The sequence below is a fragment of the Labrus bergylta genome, chromosome 10 (genome assembly GCF_963930695.1).
Source record: "Labrus bergylta chromosome 10, fLabBer1.1, whole genome shotgun sequence".
Taxonomy (NCBI): Eukaryota; Metazoa; Chordata; class Actinopteri; order Labriformes; family Labridae; genus Labrus; species Labrus bergylta.
This window is the reverse complement of record NC_089204.1, coordinates 5,112,568-5,132,113: the sequence shown is the minus strand read 5'-3', so window position 1 is coordinate 5,132,113 and position 19,546 is coordinate 5,112,568. Positions and strand designations below refer to the sequence as shown.

General features: G+C 41.2%; 1 protein-coding gene across 2 annotated transcripts; it reads left to right on the top strand.

Annotated features, from left to right (window-relative positions):
• Positions 1 to 6,854: 6,854 nt before the first annotated feature.
• On the top strand, positions 6,855 to 13,989 carry ccnj (cyclin J). Of its 2 annotated transcripts, none has more exons than XM_020653285.3 (6): positions 6,855 to 6,984; positions 7,188 to 7,281; positions 8,506 to 8,716; positions 9,264 to 9,563; positions 11,924 to 12,083; positions 12,968 to 13,989. In XM_020653285.3, the coding sequence occupies exons 2-6, from the start codon at positions 7,213 to 7,215 to the stop codon at positions 13,320 to 13,322; spliced, it is 1,095 nt and encodes a 364-aa protein (XP_020508941.3). In that variant the 5' UTR covers positions 6,855 to 6,984; positions 7,188 to 7,212; the 3' UTR covers positions 13,323 to 13,989. The 2 variants fall into 2 exon arrangements, with proteins under 2 accessions (XP_020508941.3, XP_065815941.1); XM_065959869.1 differs by having other exon boundaries at positions 6,859 to 6,984; positions 7,130 to 7,281.
• The last annotated feature ends 5,557 nt before the right edge of the window (positions 13,990 to 19,546 follow it).

The window sequence follows — 19,546 nt, the reverse complement described above, 5'->3', positions numbered from 1 at the left end:
GTTTATAGAGGCAAATAAATCATTGTTAGAAAACCTTGACACTCATTGAAACTTGCAAACAGAATTATCACCTTAACCTCGTGATATCTGAGCTTCTCTTCCTTAGAAAAAATATGGCTGTGTGAATTTGTTAAATATGTTTTGCCGTTGTTGACTGTTTAAAAGGTTATCTAAAAAGCTACTAAATTGAATAAGCTTTCATTTAAGTCAGTTCATTGGTTGCTATGTGTTTTTGTGTATTGCTTATGTTGAAGACATTGAAGAATATTTTCCTTTTTATGTTTTCTTCTTGGTTCATTTTTGCGTTTATTATAGACAACTGTGACAGACAGGAAACGTTGGGAGGAGAGAGTTGGAGACGACTTGCAGCAAAGGGCCGAGGTCAGATTCGAATCCACGGCTCTGCAAAGAGAACTACAGACTCTGTACATGGGGCATGCGATCTAACAGGCTATCTGTCACCCCTCCTTTTTATGTGTTGTTCATGGCATTTGTTGTTTGAAATAAAGCACTTTGTAAAAAATAAGGTGAACTCATTTTATTTATTTATTTATTTCACACGCAGGAATACAAGTAGGCTACATGAACATACTACATAAACACATGTGCGGCAGAAGCATACAAACGGCTCATGTGAAAACCACATCCACATGACATATAAAAGGGTTTACTATACAAAAGCCCCAAAACTACTAGATATCAGACATCACATATAAAGTGCAGGAATTTTTTTTTGTACACAATCAACAACATAGAGAGATTCATCAAATTAGCACATTTATCCATAAGATGACTCTGTTTCTTGATTGAGAATTGACAAAGGGATGTTTATATACAATGAAAGATGAAGATTTTTAGCTCATCTAGTTCAATAATTATGAAACTGTTAATGATCAAATAATAACAGGGGAATCTGGATTTTCATATTGAACTTCTGAGACAAAAGTACATGAACAATGTTAATGTCAAAAATAGTCAACAACTGAAGTTTGTGGAAAAATGGGTGGGCCAGAAGTATGCTCTAAAGGTTAACACACACACAGAAATAAGTGTATGCCTAAACAGGAAAACATACTGGAAAACAGCTGTGGCTCAGTCGGTAATCTCTCGATCCCCAGCTCCTGCAGCAACATGTCCAGTGTGTTAAGGCAAGAACCTTAACCCTGCTTAACCCCCGATTTGTCGTCAGCGTGTGAATGTGTATGAATGGGATGAGTTACTTCTGATTGTCTCTTTACTCAGCAGCCTCTACCATCAGTGTGTGAATGTGTAGGTGTGACCTGCGTAGTAAAAGCACTTTGAGTAGTCAGAAGACTAGAAAAGAACTATGCAAGCTCAAGTCCATTTACCATCCAAAAAGTAAACTACTATTACAGACGTACAGATATACTGAAGCATTAGTATGTTAACAGTGACCTCACTCTCTTACTTAAATCTCATGTGAATGAGTCTAAACAGGCAGAGAGACCTTTGTGCTTTTTTGGAACAGAGCCTCTCAAAGCTAAGATAAGGTACAGATGAGCTGATCTGATGTACCAAGGAATGTCTGATGTACCGGAATCAAGAAATCAACCTTGAGTTCCCATCGCTCTCTCTCTCTCTCTCTCTCTCTCTCTCTCTCACTCTCTCTCTCTCTCTCTGTGCAGTCACTTCCTGCATATCATTATCTGTAAATCTTCATGTACCCCCATCTCAGCAGATGTCTGTTCATCATGAGTCTGGTTCTGCCTGTTAAAAGACATTTTTTCTTACCACTGTAACTTTTTTTGTTTTGTTTTAAAGATTTATTTTTGTGTGTTCTGTGCCTTTATTTGAGAGATAGGACAGTGGATAGGGTTGGAAATCAGGGAGAGAGAGAGTGGGGAATGACATGCGGGAAAGGAGCCACAGGTCGGATTAGAACCTGGGCTGCCTGTTTGGAAGACTACAGCTTCCATACATGGGGCACGCGCACTAACCACTGCACCACTCACGATGGATTCATGTTGGGTCTTTGTAACATAATATAGCAAAGAGTAAGGACTTTACCTGCTTCTTGTAAAGCGTCTTGAGAGAACATTTGTTGTGAATTGGCGCTTTACAAATAAAGATTGATTGATTGATTGAAATCAGGTGAGTCTTTAGCCCTTTGACCTTGAATCTGCAACAGATTGTGAGCATGGGTGTCCAAGTGCGTCTTTGTATCGCATTCTGGTGTTACAAAACCAAGTAGGAGGCGTTGGCTGTGTGTTGTGTCAGATGAAGAGTGTGTGTTAGATGAAGAGTGTGTGTCAAGATTGATGGAACTAGTCATCTGGAATTGAAGCTTAAGATCTAGAGCTCCCCCTGCTGGCTGGCTGCAGTATTTGTCCTCAACCCTCCATCCTCCATGTTAACAGATGGAACATGAGTTAAACTATAAAATCAAAAACACACGACAATGGATTTTTCTCAAACATGCTTTCTGTCATGATAGTTATTATCGCGCTGATTCATGTCCAAGTACAAGGCTTTCATTTGTTTGTTTTAATGCAAAAAGAGCATCATGATTGAAAGCTCTGTTGACAAATGCAGCTCCTGCAACATTCTTGGGATTATTAGATGAGAAAATACAGGAGACCATGTTATTTCATAGGAAAGTTAATTGTGTGCTTTGGTTAGCAGAAAGTGCATGGCTTCATACCGCTTTTGTCTTCATCTTTGTACAAAAGGAGGAAGTTCAAACCTTTATTTATTCTCTAAAGGACACTGAGGTTTCCCTCATTTCAAATGCCTTTGAGATTACAAGCACAGTAAAACAAGCAAAAACACTGAGATCAATTAAAAACAGTTACAGTTTGAAACGAAGTGGCTAGAAATCCAATTCCTGTACTCTGGAGGAGACGAAAGAACTCCGATCCTTCGAGTTTGCTCATGCCTTGTTGGCGCATTGTCCATCTTATTATACAGTCTATTGTTATGCATTGCAGACGATAGGCATGAAAAAGGACAATTAAAGCTCTTTGACAAATCCCCTCGACCAGAATACTTCAGATGAAGAGCCTAAGAGAGGATGTTTCTCCTGCAGAGTGTGAGGAAGCACATTGCCGATACTGATCCACTGCACCGTCAATAACGTCTGCACTTCTTTAGTGTTTCTGTGTGTGGCTGTGTGGAGAAAGATCAGCAGTGGGTGGTTCACAGGTCAGTGGCTGTCAGCTGCCATCCACCAAGCCTCTGCATGACACTGGGGGGAAGAAAAGCACAGAAAGGACGGCCACCAGCTCCCCCCCCCCCCCCCCCCACCCACCTACCCAGGACACCATTTGTCTTCCTGTGGGAGACGGTGTCAGTCCATTAAGAACAAAACTACCCACCACCTCAACAGCTAGCATTACCAATCCTCTTAAGATTTACGCCCTGCATGCTGCCACAATCCATGCTCTGCTCTTTTATGTTACTCGAGCTCAAAGTGAAACCACTGTGGGGACGTTCTTTGTTCAAATTTGATCTTATGCACCCAACAAAATATGTAAAGACATGAAAAGAACGTCATGTTCACCCAAAGCCCTCCGAGAGTTCTGGGCCGCAACAGCATGGGATTAACAATAAAGTTATAACCATGACCTTGAGATTAATGTGAAAAAAGAGAAGAAATATATGTGGTTCAACATCAGTCACACAAAGCTCTCATTGTTATCCAAAATAAAAAAAAGAGTCCAGACAGTATTCTAGTATAAATACTTAAATGTAATGTGGATAATCCACATTACACCCATTCTGCTGTATTTTAACATGAGACTCTACGGTGATTGCCTCACTTCTGGCGCCGGCCCCAAGTGGACACCAGAGGAACTACATTTTTTGGCACTTCAGTCTGTGGCTCTTGCACATTGCTTGAATCATGTATTTAGGGATTTTAATTCAATTTCTGTGATGTTGCAAATGGAGCTGCAGAGATGTCAAGTAATTATATAATATATCACAAAGCTTTGTATCATCACAGAGGAGTCACTGTTTGTACAACACAGTATCTGTCTGGTTCTGGCTAAAGTACATGGTAAATGGACTTAAGCTTGTGTAGAGCTTTTCTAGTCTTCTGACTACTCAAAGCGCTTTTACACCACAGGTCACACCTACACATTCACACGCTGATGGTAGAGGCTGCTGAGTAAAGTGACCAGCAAGAGCAACCAATCCCATTCATGCACATTCATCCAGCAGAAAGAGCAACTTGGGGTTAAGTGTCTTGCCCAAGGACACATCAGACATGTAGCCACAGGAGCTGGGGATTGAACCCCTGCAAGACGACCGACTCTACCAACTGAGTCTCCTCCTGTGCTGGCCAAATGCAAACAGTTACTGTATCCAGGCCCGACTATATTTCATACACAGTCAGTTTAACTCTGCATCTGGGTCAGAACATTAGATTTCTTTTTTTGGTATTGAATAACAAGGAAGCCACATCAACATGCTTTAACTAAATTGGGTCAAATTCATTTATTCTTTCTTGCTGAGGCAAAATGACCCATTTAGAATTTGTACCACAAAAACAAAAAATGTCTTGCTCAACAAGCTTGAAGAGGTCATAAAGCTCCAGCAACACTTTGAGGTTCAACTTTATTAACTCTATTAGTCTGACACGTTTTGGCTTGTGGCCTTCATCGGGGTCTTACTCAACAAGCATGACATCTTTTCTGGGAACAACAAGTACCTAAAACACATTCAGTAAACAGAAAGAATGTCTATTGTTTATCAGTTAAGAAAGACCTTCAGACTGACATGGGTGAAGAGAAAAGGGAATTATGCCACACAAAACAAGAGTTATTCTGATGTCTACGTGGCCTTGACACACTGTTATTTAAGAAAACAGCGAACAGACGGAAAAGAAAGTTGTAAATATCACAGCACATGCCAGCATTTGATGCTAATACAATGACGACAAATTACATATAAATTCAATAACATTTATAGCTGCATGCTTAGTGTTTAGTGAAGTCATCGAAGTTGGCTTTATAAGTCATGTGAAAATATGTTGGAAAAAAAAGACAGCAAACTTTGGATGCATTTCTATCCATGTAACTCACTTATGTAACAAGTACTTGACTATTTGTGACAATTCTGATAGTAAACACTGATGTTATAGCCAGCTAGCCAGTAGCTTTTAGCTTGATCTAAAACTAGCCCAATTCCTCTGTATTACTTTAGCTTGTTTGAAATATAAGACGGTAAATAAGAAAAAGGCCGACATAGGTCAACAGTATGTTCAGCCAAAAAAAAAACTCTGAGTCACGGGATCACAATATTTACAAGGTTTTGCGAAATCTTCCAATAATGCTAACGCTAATGGATCAATTTTACAAATCAAAAATAATTGCAATAACATTAGTGAAAGCATAGCCAAGCAGTGCCCATCACTTTTAAGCACCCCTTGTACACACTTAAGTTGTTTTTTATGGTAACAACAGTAGCATTGGGATTTTGGATGCATTTTTAGCATATGGTAGACTAGTTTGGTGTTTCTTCACAAACCAAATGGAGAAGCATCCAATTCTGTTACATTGTCAATTTATAAGTGAACCCTGAATGCTTTTAAAGGTAGCCTATCTAGGCAGCATGCTTGGTAGCAAAAATTGACTGTAAATATTAAATGACATGCCTGAGTGAAGTCACTCATCTGTTCCTGCAGGGGGCTCCAGAGGCTCATCAGCAGCAACCGCCATGCTGGGAATCGTGTCTCAGTCTAACTTTTAGTCAACTTAACGACAGGCTGAGATCTGGAGCTGAGGCGGGTTTTAAGAGTTATGACAAACTGTTACACCGTTCCCACCTGTCAATCATGTCAGCTACGGGCCTAACTATGGATAACAGGTATCGTTCATCAAATTAAAACAGAGCCGTTTAAAAGAAAAAATCACCCCCCGTACAGTGTGTGCCGATGACGACAATGACTATTCAGACCTATTGCGTTTTTTAAGTTACAGATTTGGTCAGGTGTGTATCTGACTTCCGGAGGTCTTGGAGCCAGCCTCAAGCGGACACTTGCAGAATTGCAGGATTTTGCACTTCTGCATTGGCTTCATTTTGTAAGACCGGAGTTTGCTGCTTAGAAGCCAGTAATCAATCACAGGGAGCACACCCTGCTGTATCATCTTTAACCTCTAAATACAACAATAGTAACTAAATAAATAAAGATTATGCTGCAGGGAAAAACAACTTGATCCATTCATTGTGACCATAAACGTAGGAGGAGATTGCTTAATGGGGTATTTTTCTTATATACTGCCATTTATTGACCACTGGATTCCGCCCCCTGCAGGCCATGGATTTTTTTAATTTTTCCTCTGCATCTGGCCTCACTGCTGAAGTTTTACAATCATTTCTTGTTAATCTGTTAATTTATTTTCTCCTTATACTTGGTTATTGCTGTTGTGATAGGATGTCGTCAGTTACTTTTCTTACTTTTTATTGGTTGCCATTTGTAGGCTATGCCCTGCTACAGCTGGAGATATGATGCATTCTCAGGAATGTAATAGTCTGTATTAAATACCCTCTGGAAGACAAGAATTTAGAGCGATACAAGATTTAAATGGCTTGTACCGGAACACATTGTTTTTTTCATTCTCTTGAGGGAAATTTCATCATGAAATGTAACAGTGTAAACCTGCTTTAAATGTGGCCTCTCTCTGCCATACTCGAATAGTGTGCTTTGTATATTGTATATTCCATTTAATGATCGTAAAAAGAGAACACAGTCTCCCGAAGTCAAACCCTGTGTAGTGTGCACACCTGACAAATGAGAATGAGTCTGATTCTTGTTTTAAATGTTGACGCGATCTCGAAGGGAAGCTCGCGTTTCCGGCGGCCCATGAAGGCAGCAGTGGTGTTAGCTGAACTCGTGCATGAGCCGAAGAGCCTCGCTGACTACAACAATGAGTGAGAGCAGCAGCAGCAGCAGCAGCGGGCATGTCCAGCTAATGTGAAGTAAAGTTTACTTCAGTGAAACAACATACATGTGCTCATTGGGTGAGTCCACTGAAACAGTTGTAATGTGACATGTTAGTAAAAACAGTGAACAGGAGATATATACCGAGGTGAACCACTCCTGATCAGCTCATGTGAAGCTGCAACGAGTTTTAAAAATGTGAAAACGTTGTGTTTCCATGTGCAGAGCGGCTTCAGCATTCAGCATGAGCTGACACCCCCCTCCCACATGTTTGTATTTGTAGAGGTTTTTCCACAGCACTGTGTCAAATGGAGCTGGAGGACCAATGGTGGACAGGACAACTCGCTGCCGATATCTACCAGGCGCTCAGATACAGAGTGAGTGACATCAACTTCAGGGATGACTGCTGGACAAACACACAGCCTTAATCTTATTATTTTACATCTCTTAGTGGATTTCTCCTTCTTTATGCTTATTCTTTATTGTTACAATTTACTAGTATTTACGTTCCGGATTCATCCCTTTACTCATTCAAAACCTCCCCAAAAAGTTCACTGTAGTGTTACAAAGAAAAGCTGCAAGTCTTTACATGAAGGAGTGTTGAACCTGCAAAGAGTTAACTTTTTTTTTTTTGCTAGTAAAATGGTTGAAAAAGTCATCACCAGTTTCCTTTCCATTTATAAATCGACTTCTGGCTGCAGCTCTGGTTTTGTGTGTTTGATTATTTTTAGAGCAACAGACACAAGATGTATTCATTTGAAACCTGATGATATAGGTGTGTATTCATTCAGTGGCGGTTCTAGACCACTTTTACTGAGGGGGGCCAAACTGGGTCCAGCTGTTTTGTCAGAGGGGAACATTAAACCCAGGTGAAAAATAGACAAAGATGATCGCTTTAAAAAAATATGATGCCACAACATAAAATACCACGATTTATATTTGTTTCAGTATTTAATATAGATTGTGAGTCCGGTTGTTGAGTCAAATACTGTGTATGTGTTATGAGGGGGGCTCTTCCTTTTGGAGGGGTGGCCACAGGGGGGACCAAGCTCACTGTTACAGGGGCACTGGCCCCTGCCTAGAACCGCCCATGTATTCATTATTTAAATAAACCTACTGTTTTTTATTTTTTATTTTAGGTAAGATTTTGAAATCCAGGAATTTAAAATGATGCTTTAAAATAATGTAAAGCTGCACAATTTGGTGTTCATAATCTACAAAAGCCAAGGATGACCAGGGTTACAACTCAAACCTGGTTGCCATAGTTTAATAATTCAATCATGAAATCAAAATGTGTAGTTTCCTTACATCTGTACTTTGTTTATCGGACATCAGGAGTTTTCAATACACCGTCTGGACATGCTAGTAAGGCACTAGCATGTCCAGATGGTGTATTGACAGCTGTAGCAACTCATTTGAATTTAAAATATTAAGAGAAATGATTATTAATCACATTGATCAGCCCGTAAAACTGAACTGTACCCAGAGGTGAGATATGAATCTTCTCAAACAAACAGTCATGATATTTACACTTTTCAAAAAGTATAAAACTCAGATTTGTTAACCGTCATGTCTCTGTTCGCTGACACGTTGTCAAACAGGAGCTCAAGCTGCCCTCCTTCAAAGGCCAGTCCCCTCAGCTCAGCCTGAGACGGTACTTTGCTGACCTCATAGCCATCGTCAGCAACCGCTTCAGGCTGTGTCCTGCAGCCCGACACCTGGCCGTCTACCTGCTGGACCTCTTCATGGACCGCTATGACGTCACTGTGCAGCAGCTCCACATGGTCTCACTCTCATGTCTCCTGCTGGCCAGTGAGTTTGTAGATGACCTCTCGCTCCAGCATGTGATTGTTTCTTTCTGCTTCGTGTGATGTTTATTAAGATCCCATATTTTACTTATTTCACCTCTGATGTTGTAAGTCAATGAAACATTACTTCTAGAGTAACTTTGCATGATTTGCATCTGACAGGCATCAGTAAAAACCCTCATGTCAGCCTCTGCCTGAAATGCTTCAGTTTAGCTGTCTCTTTAAGGCCCCCCTCTCTTTACATGCCCACTTTCCTCTGATTGGCCAGCTCTCTGGAAGTGGCAGAACGCTGTAGGGCTACCATTGGACGGCTGCTCTGGAGTTCTAGGAGAAGATAGGCTATGTTAGAGGATTTAACATCTTATGTAGAGGCTTGAAGCGTGATTTAACAAGCTGTTTAGCGCCCTCTGTTGGCTCACCCTAGGATTACTCCCAACATACATTTACCTCATGATCTAAAACTTTGCCCACGTTTAGTATAGGCATCCAGCATTGTAACACTATATGTGAGTTTTAAAAATAGGGTCAACTTTAAATGTTTGTCTCTGCAGGTAAATTTGAAGAAAGGGAGGACCGGGTCCCCAAGCTGGAGACTCTGAACAGCCTGGGGTGCATGAGCTCCATGAACCTGGTCCTGACCAAGCAGGGTTTACTTCACATGGAGCTGCTGCTGCTGGAAACCTTCCAGTGGAACCTGTACCTCCCCACAGCCGCTCACTTCATAGAGTACTACCTGTCCATCGCTGTCAATGAGGGGGACCTCCATGATGGCTGGCCTATGACGTGCCTGGAGAAAACCAAACTCTACATGGCCAAATATGCCGATTACTTCCTGGAGGTTTCCTTGCAAGGTAAACCCACTTTTTATGAAGTCTTTTTTTTAATCTGCTATTCAATGTGTGATGATCATGACTCATAGCTCACTATTTGAAAATCAAAACAAATTAGTCATTTGTAGTAACACTCAGCCCTGTGTGGGAGGACAGAAGAACTTTTTTTTTTTGCCGTGGGCCACCTTTGGCCTAGTGGTTATTTTTGCGTGTCCCATGTACAGAGGCTGTAGTCTCTAAAGCGGGCGTCCAATCTGACCTGGGGCTCCTTTCCTGCATACTCTCTCTCTCCCCAATTTCTGACTATCCATTTATCAACCATGAAGACTCATCTGGCTTCTTCCTCCGTCACTCTCTCTCTTTCTCTACTTAGTTTCATCTGTCACCGTCCTCTTCAGTCTCTTAGCCTCAGGCTTTGTATCACACAGGACGGAGATGGGATAGCTGGCGTATTTTTTAGCTGAAGGCTGCTGTGTGGACGAGTCCTGTAAAGCCATATGCACTTACTGGCCCTCACTTATCAATCTGGTGTAGAAACCAGCGCAGATTTGGATGTAGAAATCATCGTACGACAGAGTCCACGTGGGACCTATGAAATGTGCGTATCTGGCTGATCACAGCGTACGCAAGACGGGTGTTGATAAGTGTGGCGGCTGGAAACAATCGTCATTTAAATACCACGCCCCTATTTATTCACGGCTCCGCTGTCCTCGCCCCCAGAGTTTACGGCATGGAGATACTTAATACGGCAAAGAAGAGAAAAGAGATATGACCTGAGTGACACCATAACAGAGAAAGTAAAGAGCAATAACATTGTGTTGTCTGGCAGCCTGAAATGTAGGATTAAAGAGCTTCAGAAGAAATGCGCCCGCATGGAAATCTCAACAGTGTTGGTTTTAAATATAAAAAATATATAACATCCGTGATATGTAACATACATAATCTAGGCTATAATATAATTTTTTTAAATACTTTTAAAAATGGTCAGACCATACGATCACTACAATGTAGCCTAGTGTTGCGGGTCTTCAAAGAAGCAGCTCCCAGACCGGAGGACGCCAGCCGGACCCCACCTGCAATAATCCCAGATCGTGGAGCGAGTGGCTTCCTTCATCGGTTCAGCCTCAATATCAGGCAAATGGTGCAGGTGAACCTGCATCTGTGTCGGATAATGTCGGCTGCACTGGCAGCTCGCCATTTATGAGACTTTAAAAGAGAAGAGAAACCTGAAACGTCCTGCATCACATGAACAAAGTGTTTGATCAAACGCTGTGCAATGTGCACTCCTCATCCGATTAGCCTTCTTTCCAAACATAAGAATTTAACACTTACATAAAAGAAGGTCCTGACTCTGTCTTACAGCCCCCGGATTTCTTTATTCGTTACTATGTCACATCTAGTCTCTGGCCTATGTGCGTCTGCTGTGTGCAATTACCTTACGCATGTGGCACACCAGCGTATTTATTATTTTAATCTCCGGTCATACCGATTAGTTATGATCTAATGTTAATGTTCTGTATTCCTAAATATTTCATAGTTCAGACTCTAAAAGTTGTATTTAGTATCTCTGGAAGTTTGTCCTTTTGAAGTAACTGTTTTTAGTTTTTCTGTTTTAATTTGTCTCAGTATTTTCTGCAGCGATATCTTGCAGCATGAACGTTTAACATGTATTTACTGAAAGCAGCCTCTCTAATCTTTAATCTTTAAAGTAAATCGATTAAACAAACATTAATTCATCAAATATAACACACAACTAAATAAATCACCCGACAGCTCGCGCTGCTCAACATTATTGAAAAACGATGTAGTCTACAGAGATCGTTTGAGGTGAAGTGTAATATAAAATACATTTTAGATATCTTATCTAACAGTAAATCTGTGAACCTCTCCGTCTTAACAAGCACTGTTATAGTAAAATCTAATTATTCTCCGACACGGACAGAAGTCCACACTGAGTTGAAAACGTGCGTACACGAATTGAGACCTGACATGGGATTTGAGCGTACCCTCCGCTCACATCCAAATTGATAAGTGCCGAACTTTGCGTGGAAATGACCGTACACCCATTTTCCTGCCGTACGTACATTTGATAAGTGAGGGCCACTGTGTGTTAAAGTTCCATCGTGCTAAAAACAGGTGACCTGGGCACTCTGTGGACATGAGGTAGATGCAGTACTTCATGATGAAAGTATTGCTTTTAGATCTGCTGTGAGACTACAAGTTTAATGTGAAAAAGTTACATATTGCTGCTTTAATGTGGTCAGACAACCAGACAGTTAAATTTGACCAGAACTCTTTTTCTTTTTAAAAATCATGAATGAATTTACTGCTGCCAGTGTTTCTTTTTGTGATGGATTTCTCTTTTCTCCCTCCCCCTTCAGATCATGTGTTTTTGTGTTTCGCCCCCTCACTGGTGGCGGCTGCGTGTGTGGCCACCTCCCGCCTCATCCTCCACCTGTCCCCAACATGGCCCAACCGACTGCAGCGTCTGTCAGGCTACTCGTGGGACAACCTCGTCCCATGTGCCGAGAAGCTGCTCATGTACGTGTCTCTCTACAGCTCCCGACAGTTTATAAAAATGGCCTCAAAGACAATTGAAAATGAAGGATTTCATCTTGTGATAATAAAGGACACTGAAAACAGAGAGCTTGTTGGCACACATGACACAGGGGCGACAGGATCGCACACAGACAGAAGTTCACAATGCAAGGCAATTCAACAATCCTATCAGAGAAAGACTGTACATTGACACGTAAAGATTTTTTCAAACGTATTAATAGATTAAACAACATGTCATAGAAAGGACAAACCCGAAACAGTCAGTCTGCAGTTTTTGATCCACAACAACTCTCTACTAGTCTCCTCTGAACAAAGACGATATCTCTTTAAGGCCCCCTAGGAGTGAAGCCTAGATCACATCAAAGTATCCTCCAAAAAATAATGAAACAGACAAAATAAATTAACAGATGCCAAAAAATCGTCAGCAAAATACTTATTGATAAGTGAGGGGGGGGGGGATTAGACCTACAGGGGCACAAGGGGAAGATAAAGTCCAGATTTTCATTCCTTCCTGGATCACAAATGTGATAAATCAATAAAATCCATGTATTGCCCAGCCCTAATGGCCATAAAATGTGACAATTTTTGTCTCACATAAAACACCTTTCAATAAGCGTTATAAACTGGAGACATTCAAGAGTTTCACTGTCTTGGATGTAGTCGACCTCTGTGGAATATGCAGCTCCTGTTAAAACCTTGTGACTGATGAGTACAGTAGTGAAACCTTACCTGGAAACATGCACAGCTAATGTGAGCAGCAGCTCTGCAGAGAGCGTGTGATTATATTAAATGCCATAACTGTTAGCCTTACACAATTGGGTTTTCCCACTAACCAACTCTCCAACTCCTTCTCCATATTCTTCTAGTGCACATGACAGTGACGTCAAAGAGGCCAACAAGCAGAAGTGTGTGCAGCCCGGCCAGCAGCAGCAGCAGCAGCAGCAGCAGCAGGGCCAGACGGCGTTCAACAGTTCAGGCCAGACAGCCACTGTGGCCCCGTACCTGCAGCGGTCCAGCATTCAGTATCCCCAGCAGGCCCCCAACCACAGGCCCGCCTCATACCTCAGCCACTCCACCAGCAGCCTGCAGGCTCCTAACGTCCCCCAGCACGCCGCCGCCCAGCCCATCACTACCTCACTGGAACCAAAGAGCAACATTCCCAACAGGGCTTACCAAGTCAGCATGCACTACACCTGCGCTGCTCCCTGCTTCGACAGATGAGGTGTTTTTTTTTGTGGAGATGAGGGATGTGATGTTTCTCCAGAACATAGCAGTATATGAAGAAAGAAAAAAGGTGTGTTTTTAATTTGAAAAAGAAAAGAAAGACTTGATGAGACTGGTAGAGCACTTTGAACCATTAAGTGTACTCCATGTGCAGTATGCATGCTCTGCTGTGGAGAGAGGCTGCATCAGGAGTTTAGTTTAGTTTGAGATATTGGGTATGAATGTTGTTGTGAGGTGGCTAGAGGCAGAGTTTGCACCTCTGGACCCACTAGTGTTACTGTATAATTTAGCTACAGACCAAAAGTCTTGTATTTATTTGAGCCAAAATACCTCTTGAGTTATTGAACGTATGAATACCTCGTGCCTGTGGCCTTGACGACGATTGTTGTGCTGAGTTAAAGGGGGTCACAGAAAGAAACCTGCACCTGTGGTTAAGATGAGAGAGCACAGTCAGAAGAAATTCTGTACCTCCACATTTTTTTTTTGTTTTGTTTTTTGATGAGTGTTATTTGTGAAACTAAAAAAATAATTTTCTTCCTCTGGGTGTCACAGTTAATTTGCAGAGGAAATGTTGCTCTTCTGTACACAGAGGATTTCAGTCGGTGCTGTGCACTTCTATGACCATAGTTTTAAATAAAATACAAATCTGTGTTAGTTGAACTGAGGTTGTGGTCCTGTTTACTTCTTTAATATTGTCTTATGAGTGGGTTTAAAATGATTTCACATGATTGAAATCCTTTGAAACGGGGGATTGTTCTCAACCTTCCTCTGCAGGTGAAACACAGGAGGCCCGAAACACCTCAACAATGACGGCATGCAGATGGAATTTAGGCTCTGTGCAGCTGTGGAAACTTTGTCAGACAGTATCAGTGCAACCTAAAAAAACATAACAAGCACATCACTCTTTGTTTCATGTGCTGTGCAAATAAGAGGGAAAGTTGGGTTATCATTAGAGCAGAACTGTTCACACTTAAAGGTCCAATCTGAAAGATATCTAGTGAATTACATTTTAATAGAGTTGAAGTGCTGGCTTCTCTAACAACAATGCAGCAGCCAGTATGTCCTCCTTCTAACTTTAGATTCTGCTCCTGAATGCTCTGGATTTGTTTGGACCAGAGAAGGTAGACAGTTTTAGGGTACTCCACACGGCCGTTTTGGACGCCCCTCGGTTTTCCAGGCCAATGGCAAAGCAACAGGTGTTGCAGCGATGGAAGCGGGCAAGAGAAGTGGTTCAGATAGAAGTGATTGTACCCGACCTAAAAAGCCTCTGCATGTTTCTAATAAGCTCCACGAGCAGAAACGTGCTCAAACTAGGATCAATATTGGAGATGCTTTTGAAAAATGGAGAGAGGTTAGAACACAGAAAGGTTTACAGACCGATGCAGAGCTGGCTAAACACTGAAGCTTCAGTGTCCACCACATGGCAACCTGTGTGAGCATTGACTCTAAAGAGGAGGGGGCAGGGTAAGACGGCTCTCTACAATGTTCTGAATTTGACCTGCAGTACACATTTCAAACACTAGGTGTCAGAGTTACATATTGCTCCTTTAAATGGTTTTGAAAATGATTCTTTTATTTGTAGCTATAAGTCAGAAATCTGATATGGCACTGACATATTCTACAGATTTAGACGTCCCAGTTAAGACAAGCTTCCTATTCTCGTCATCTTCAGCACTGCAGCAACGTGTGATCCTTGTCTGTACCTTGCTGTTCATGCAGACAGTGTGGCTACTCTCACCTTTTCACATGCATGCCATAAAGAAAGAAAAGATTCCCTCACTGACTTGCTCTGCTCAGGTGTGCAGTGTGGTCTGAGTGTCAGAGGTAGAGATGTAAATAACACGAAAATATTAAACACTTGTTCTTTCTGTGTCCACCAGAGGGCGCCTCCAGTGGTCTCAGAAAGATGTCAAAGTGTATAGAAATCTATTTGAAAGACAGCCCTGCACAAAATTCTGTAATGATTTAATGTTTGCAGTTTCTAGATCTGACTCTTTTCCAATACAGCAGGATGTTTTATTTTGCTTACTTTGGTTCCTTTCAGAGGAAAATAGATGATAACCCTAGGGGGAGTTATAATGCAGGCTACCTTGTGATTAACAAATTGCCACCAGGGATGCCAGACAAATATTTTCCACAGCTTTTTATTTTACATGAAAGACAAACTGAGGAGTCTACTGTTTACTTCCTTGGTGAGTACATTTTGTTAAAAGCCTGATTTTGGCCGGCAGAATTGAGCAGCCCAAATAATTTCACAGGTATTGCTGTTCCAAAATTGTGGAATTCTCTACCTCCTCATCCTCTGCTGTGATTCTTAAGACTCATCTTAAAACAAACTTCTACTGAATTGCTTTTAATTCTCGAAAACCCAGTGAATCCCAACCATGATGACCCCACTTTGACTTCACAAAAGTCCGGTGACCCCAGACATCCAAAATACACGGAGCTTTTTGCTAAAAGTGTTTTTTGTTTTTCATCATCATGTACTGTAATAGTTTTAATCACTATACTGTGGTAAACATTCATCTTAGAGCACATTTAGGCCTCTATGTCTAAATGTTTGTAGACAGAGGAAAAAAGTCTGGATGACATTTCTGCACAATTGACGACAGACAGACAGAGACTCTGCTGGTTTCCTGTTTGGGCATTGGCTATAGCCCACTGTAAACCATGTTCAATATATTTTAATGTACAATAAAAAAATGTAATTGATCAATGAATAAGAATAACAGATGACCACATTTGAATTCCAGGTTAGTAAAGCCTGCAATATCCCGTCAGGCTCAGGGCTCAGCAAGTTCTTTTGACTGCTGCAATTGTGTTGTCACCATGGCAGCTAAAGTAAGGCTAGTACTGCTGTTATTGATGCAGTTAAGAATAATAGTGGACATGTTTTTTTAATACATTTGATTTTTGATTTTATTTTGTCTGTTACCATCTTATGCTTCGTAGTTTTGTGTGTATCACAAAGTTGGTTAAGTTGAGTTGAGTCAAAGAAGTGTCTTGCAAACGATGCTAATGACGGTGGAAAACTTAGCATCTAACCCTTTGCTCCTCCCAGCTTCATTTCCTGGTCCAAATATGGTCACATCTGACTCCAAAAAGGCAACATGGTGGTGACCAAATGTCCAACCTGAAGGCATGCTTCAAAGTAGTAGTCCACAAACAAAAGGTTAGAGTCACTATGGCTACGTCTACCTCCTTTACACAGTGTTTGCTCTATACAGTATATGTTCAACCAAGACATGCTTTCTCTCAACTTGACATGAACAGGTCGGCAAAAGCTTTGAAAGGAATACACTAAATATTGGCTTTGTGTAAAACAGCATGTTTTATGTACCTCTGGGGTGGACCACGTCCTGTCACACGTGGACATCAAAGTAAAAGTCTAGCACCAGGCCGAGTCTCGACTGATTTACATTTCATCCACATCAGTTGGTCTCTCTTGTTTATTCAACTCTTGGTTTAAAGAAACCACAAACACTCTTGATAGATTCTAATTAAAGTCAGTTCCTGTTTTCAAACAATGCGGTCAGTTCTGATGAAGACAACACTTCCAAACGAACCTCTAATAATCCACTCCTGGTTCCTGCATGTCACTGTGATGCCGGCTAACTAAAATAGTATATCCGCTCTGGTGTTCTGCGTACGCTGCAGAGCTTCCTGTGGAGGAGGAAGCAGACTGATGATCCTGGTGCGGAGGAACAAAAACGTCTACATACTGCCTCCCTTCCTCCCACTGCTATTCACTATACTGTGGATATCAGTTCAGTATCCAAACCAGTAGGTGGATCTGTAATCTGTGCAGGAAGCTTTATCTTAACTGCTTCTTTATTCTCTGGATCCTCCTGCGTCTGAGTGCGGAGCGGCAGCCGAGTCACTGCAGATCACAGATTATTCACAATGCATACTGCAGCTCAGAGTAAAGATAACACTACCAGAAAACTATACTTGACTAGAGTCATTCTGACTCTTTATGAATTATCTACATATAAATAATCCCAGAATAAAGGGATCTCTGATCTAATGAGAGGTATGCAATCGTCTCAGAAAAGGCTTATAATAAGCAGGACGCTACGTTTATGATCTTAATCAGTGGTTGGTTCTCAACTGGTGGGCCGGGGCAGAAAGTGGGTCATGAATGTGTGCTGGCCTTTGTTCTATTTAGATGTTTTGTACCACTGAGGTCAAACCTGCACCCTTTTTTTATTACACAAATCAGACTGGTTAAAACATATCTTAAATTTGGGTCGCGATTAGTGAGTTTGAGCTTTGACCGTTCAGGTCATTGTTTAGAGCTTCAGTAAGGAAGACAAAAAGACTCCAGGTCTCATTTGTACCAAGTGCAATTAATATGTTGAACAACAATTAGCTATTTGCTCTTTGTACTTGAATTGCACATTTGCACACCTCCACTTTGCACTTTAATAACTTGGTTGGAATTTCCATTTCGGTATGAGCTCTTGACTGATTTTATTACAATGTTTATATATTTTGTTGTGTTTTCTGATTTTTTAAAGTTGTTTTGGTTTATGATTTATGGTGATGTTGTCCTTGTGTTTCTTGTCTTCTGTGTGCTCCAATGCAAATTTCCCCTTGTGGGACAATAAAGAATCTGAATCTGAATTACTCATTAAGGAGTCGGAGGTGGAGCCTGAGGACAGACCAGTTGAGAGCCACTCTTTTAACTGAAAACAAGCTTCTTTTAAAACACAACTAAAGAAAAGCCAAACACTGACAAAATGACACACCAACATAAAATCCTAGTTAACAAAATAAACTTGTAACTACGGCAACAACACCCTCCTTCCACTGAAAAAGTAAGATAAGCTCTCGCTTTCACACGATCACTGTATGACCCACTGGACACAGCTCCTCTTCTTCTTCTTCTTCTTCTTCTTCTTCTTTTTGGTTTTATGGCAGTAGGCATCCAAGAATTTGCATTACTGCCAACTACTGGATAACAAGAGCTATATTATGAAATATATGGCATTAACAGTGTGTGTACACCCAGTGATCCCTCTTCTTGTCGTACCCTATGACCCAGACACACCTGCCTGGGCCTGTAAAGTTCCTCCCCTGTGATATTGTCAATGTCCAAAAATATCCTTGCAGCCTCCAACACCATTTTAACACGTTCCGATTTACGCTGTAGTATATCTGCAGCACAATTTATGACAGGAACGCTAGAAAACATTTCTTGACCATGCAAATGTTTTGGCCGGTTCCAGATCTTTCCTGTTCCCCTTCCTTTTGATGTACATTGACAACTCCCTCAGTTCTTTCAGTTCTTTGACGGCCTCAGTGTATGATAGTCCTCTTTCAGTTCTAATCATGGTCACTTCTTCTTCCTTGACTTGGCCACTGCTCTCTCCTCTCTCCTGCTTTTTATGCTTTTTTCTAAACGTAGTCCCTTTGATTGCTAGTTGGCATCGGGTGCGCTCAATCACCAGCTGTAGTAAGGAGAGCAGATAAGTCAATGTGATCGTTATATTAGAATAAAAATGAGGCAGGAAAATCAAACTGAACAAGAAGAAGGCGTTAAAAAAGAAGAAGCATAAACTCATCCTATCAGGAAGAATTCCGAAAGAAATGAGAAACATTTAAAATATCCAAAAGATGTTCAGAAGAAAATAATGACTTTCACATCCTTCCTGTGGTTTCTTAGAAGTGTCTCGAAAAAAACCCAAACCACCCACCCACCCACCCATCTGTTTCTCCACTAAAAGGAACACACAAGATTTAACAATGAATAAATGTTCCACAATCAAACGTTTATGGTTGTTAACGTGTGTTATATCAATCAGTGTCGTATTGTCTTTGTTCCTTTTAGTGCCTTGGAAAAAACGTGTAGGGCTTCGTCTCATTTGATTGGCCCAAAGCACAGCGGGCCTGCTGAGCATGAAAAACAGCCGTTTATGTGTCACTACAGTGATGACACATCGGGGGCATTCATAAAAGCTTTCAAAGAAAAGATGGTCACAGTTAGAGGAGGCTACACAATGTTTTCTTAATGACAGCAGGATTTTTCCTCATAGATTGAATCTTTGATAAGGGACCCCAGAAAAACGGAAACATATAACGAAAGCCGCCCATAAAGAGAAGAAAGGGGAAAGCTCTCTCCCGGCTGCACGAGGGGCCCATGAAGTTTAGCAGAAATATAAACCATCCTGAATTAAAGCAATGATAACATAATTTTGTTCCTAAACCTAAATACTCAC

Excerpts from the sequence above, each read along its gene's own strand:
- ccnj (XM_020653285.3), top strand. The coding sequence starts at position 7,213 with ATGGAGCTGGAGGACCAATGGTGGACAGGACAACTCGCTGCCGATATC. Across the intron at positions 7,282-8,505 it reads ACCAGGCGCTCAGATACAGA|GAGCTCAAGCTGCCCTCCTT; the intron begins GTGAGTGACATC and ends GTTGTCAAACAG. Across the intron at positions 12,084-12,967 it reads TGTGCCGAGAAGCTGCTCAT|TGCACATGACAGTGACGTCA; the intron begins GTACGTGTCTCT and ends ATATTCTTCTAG.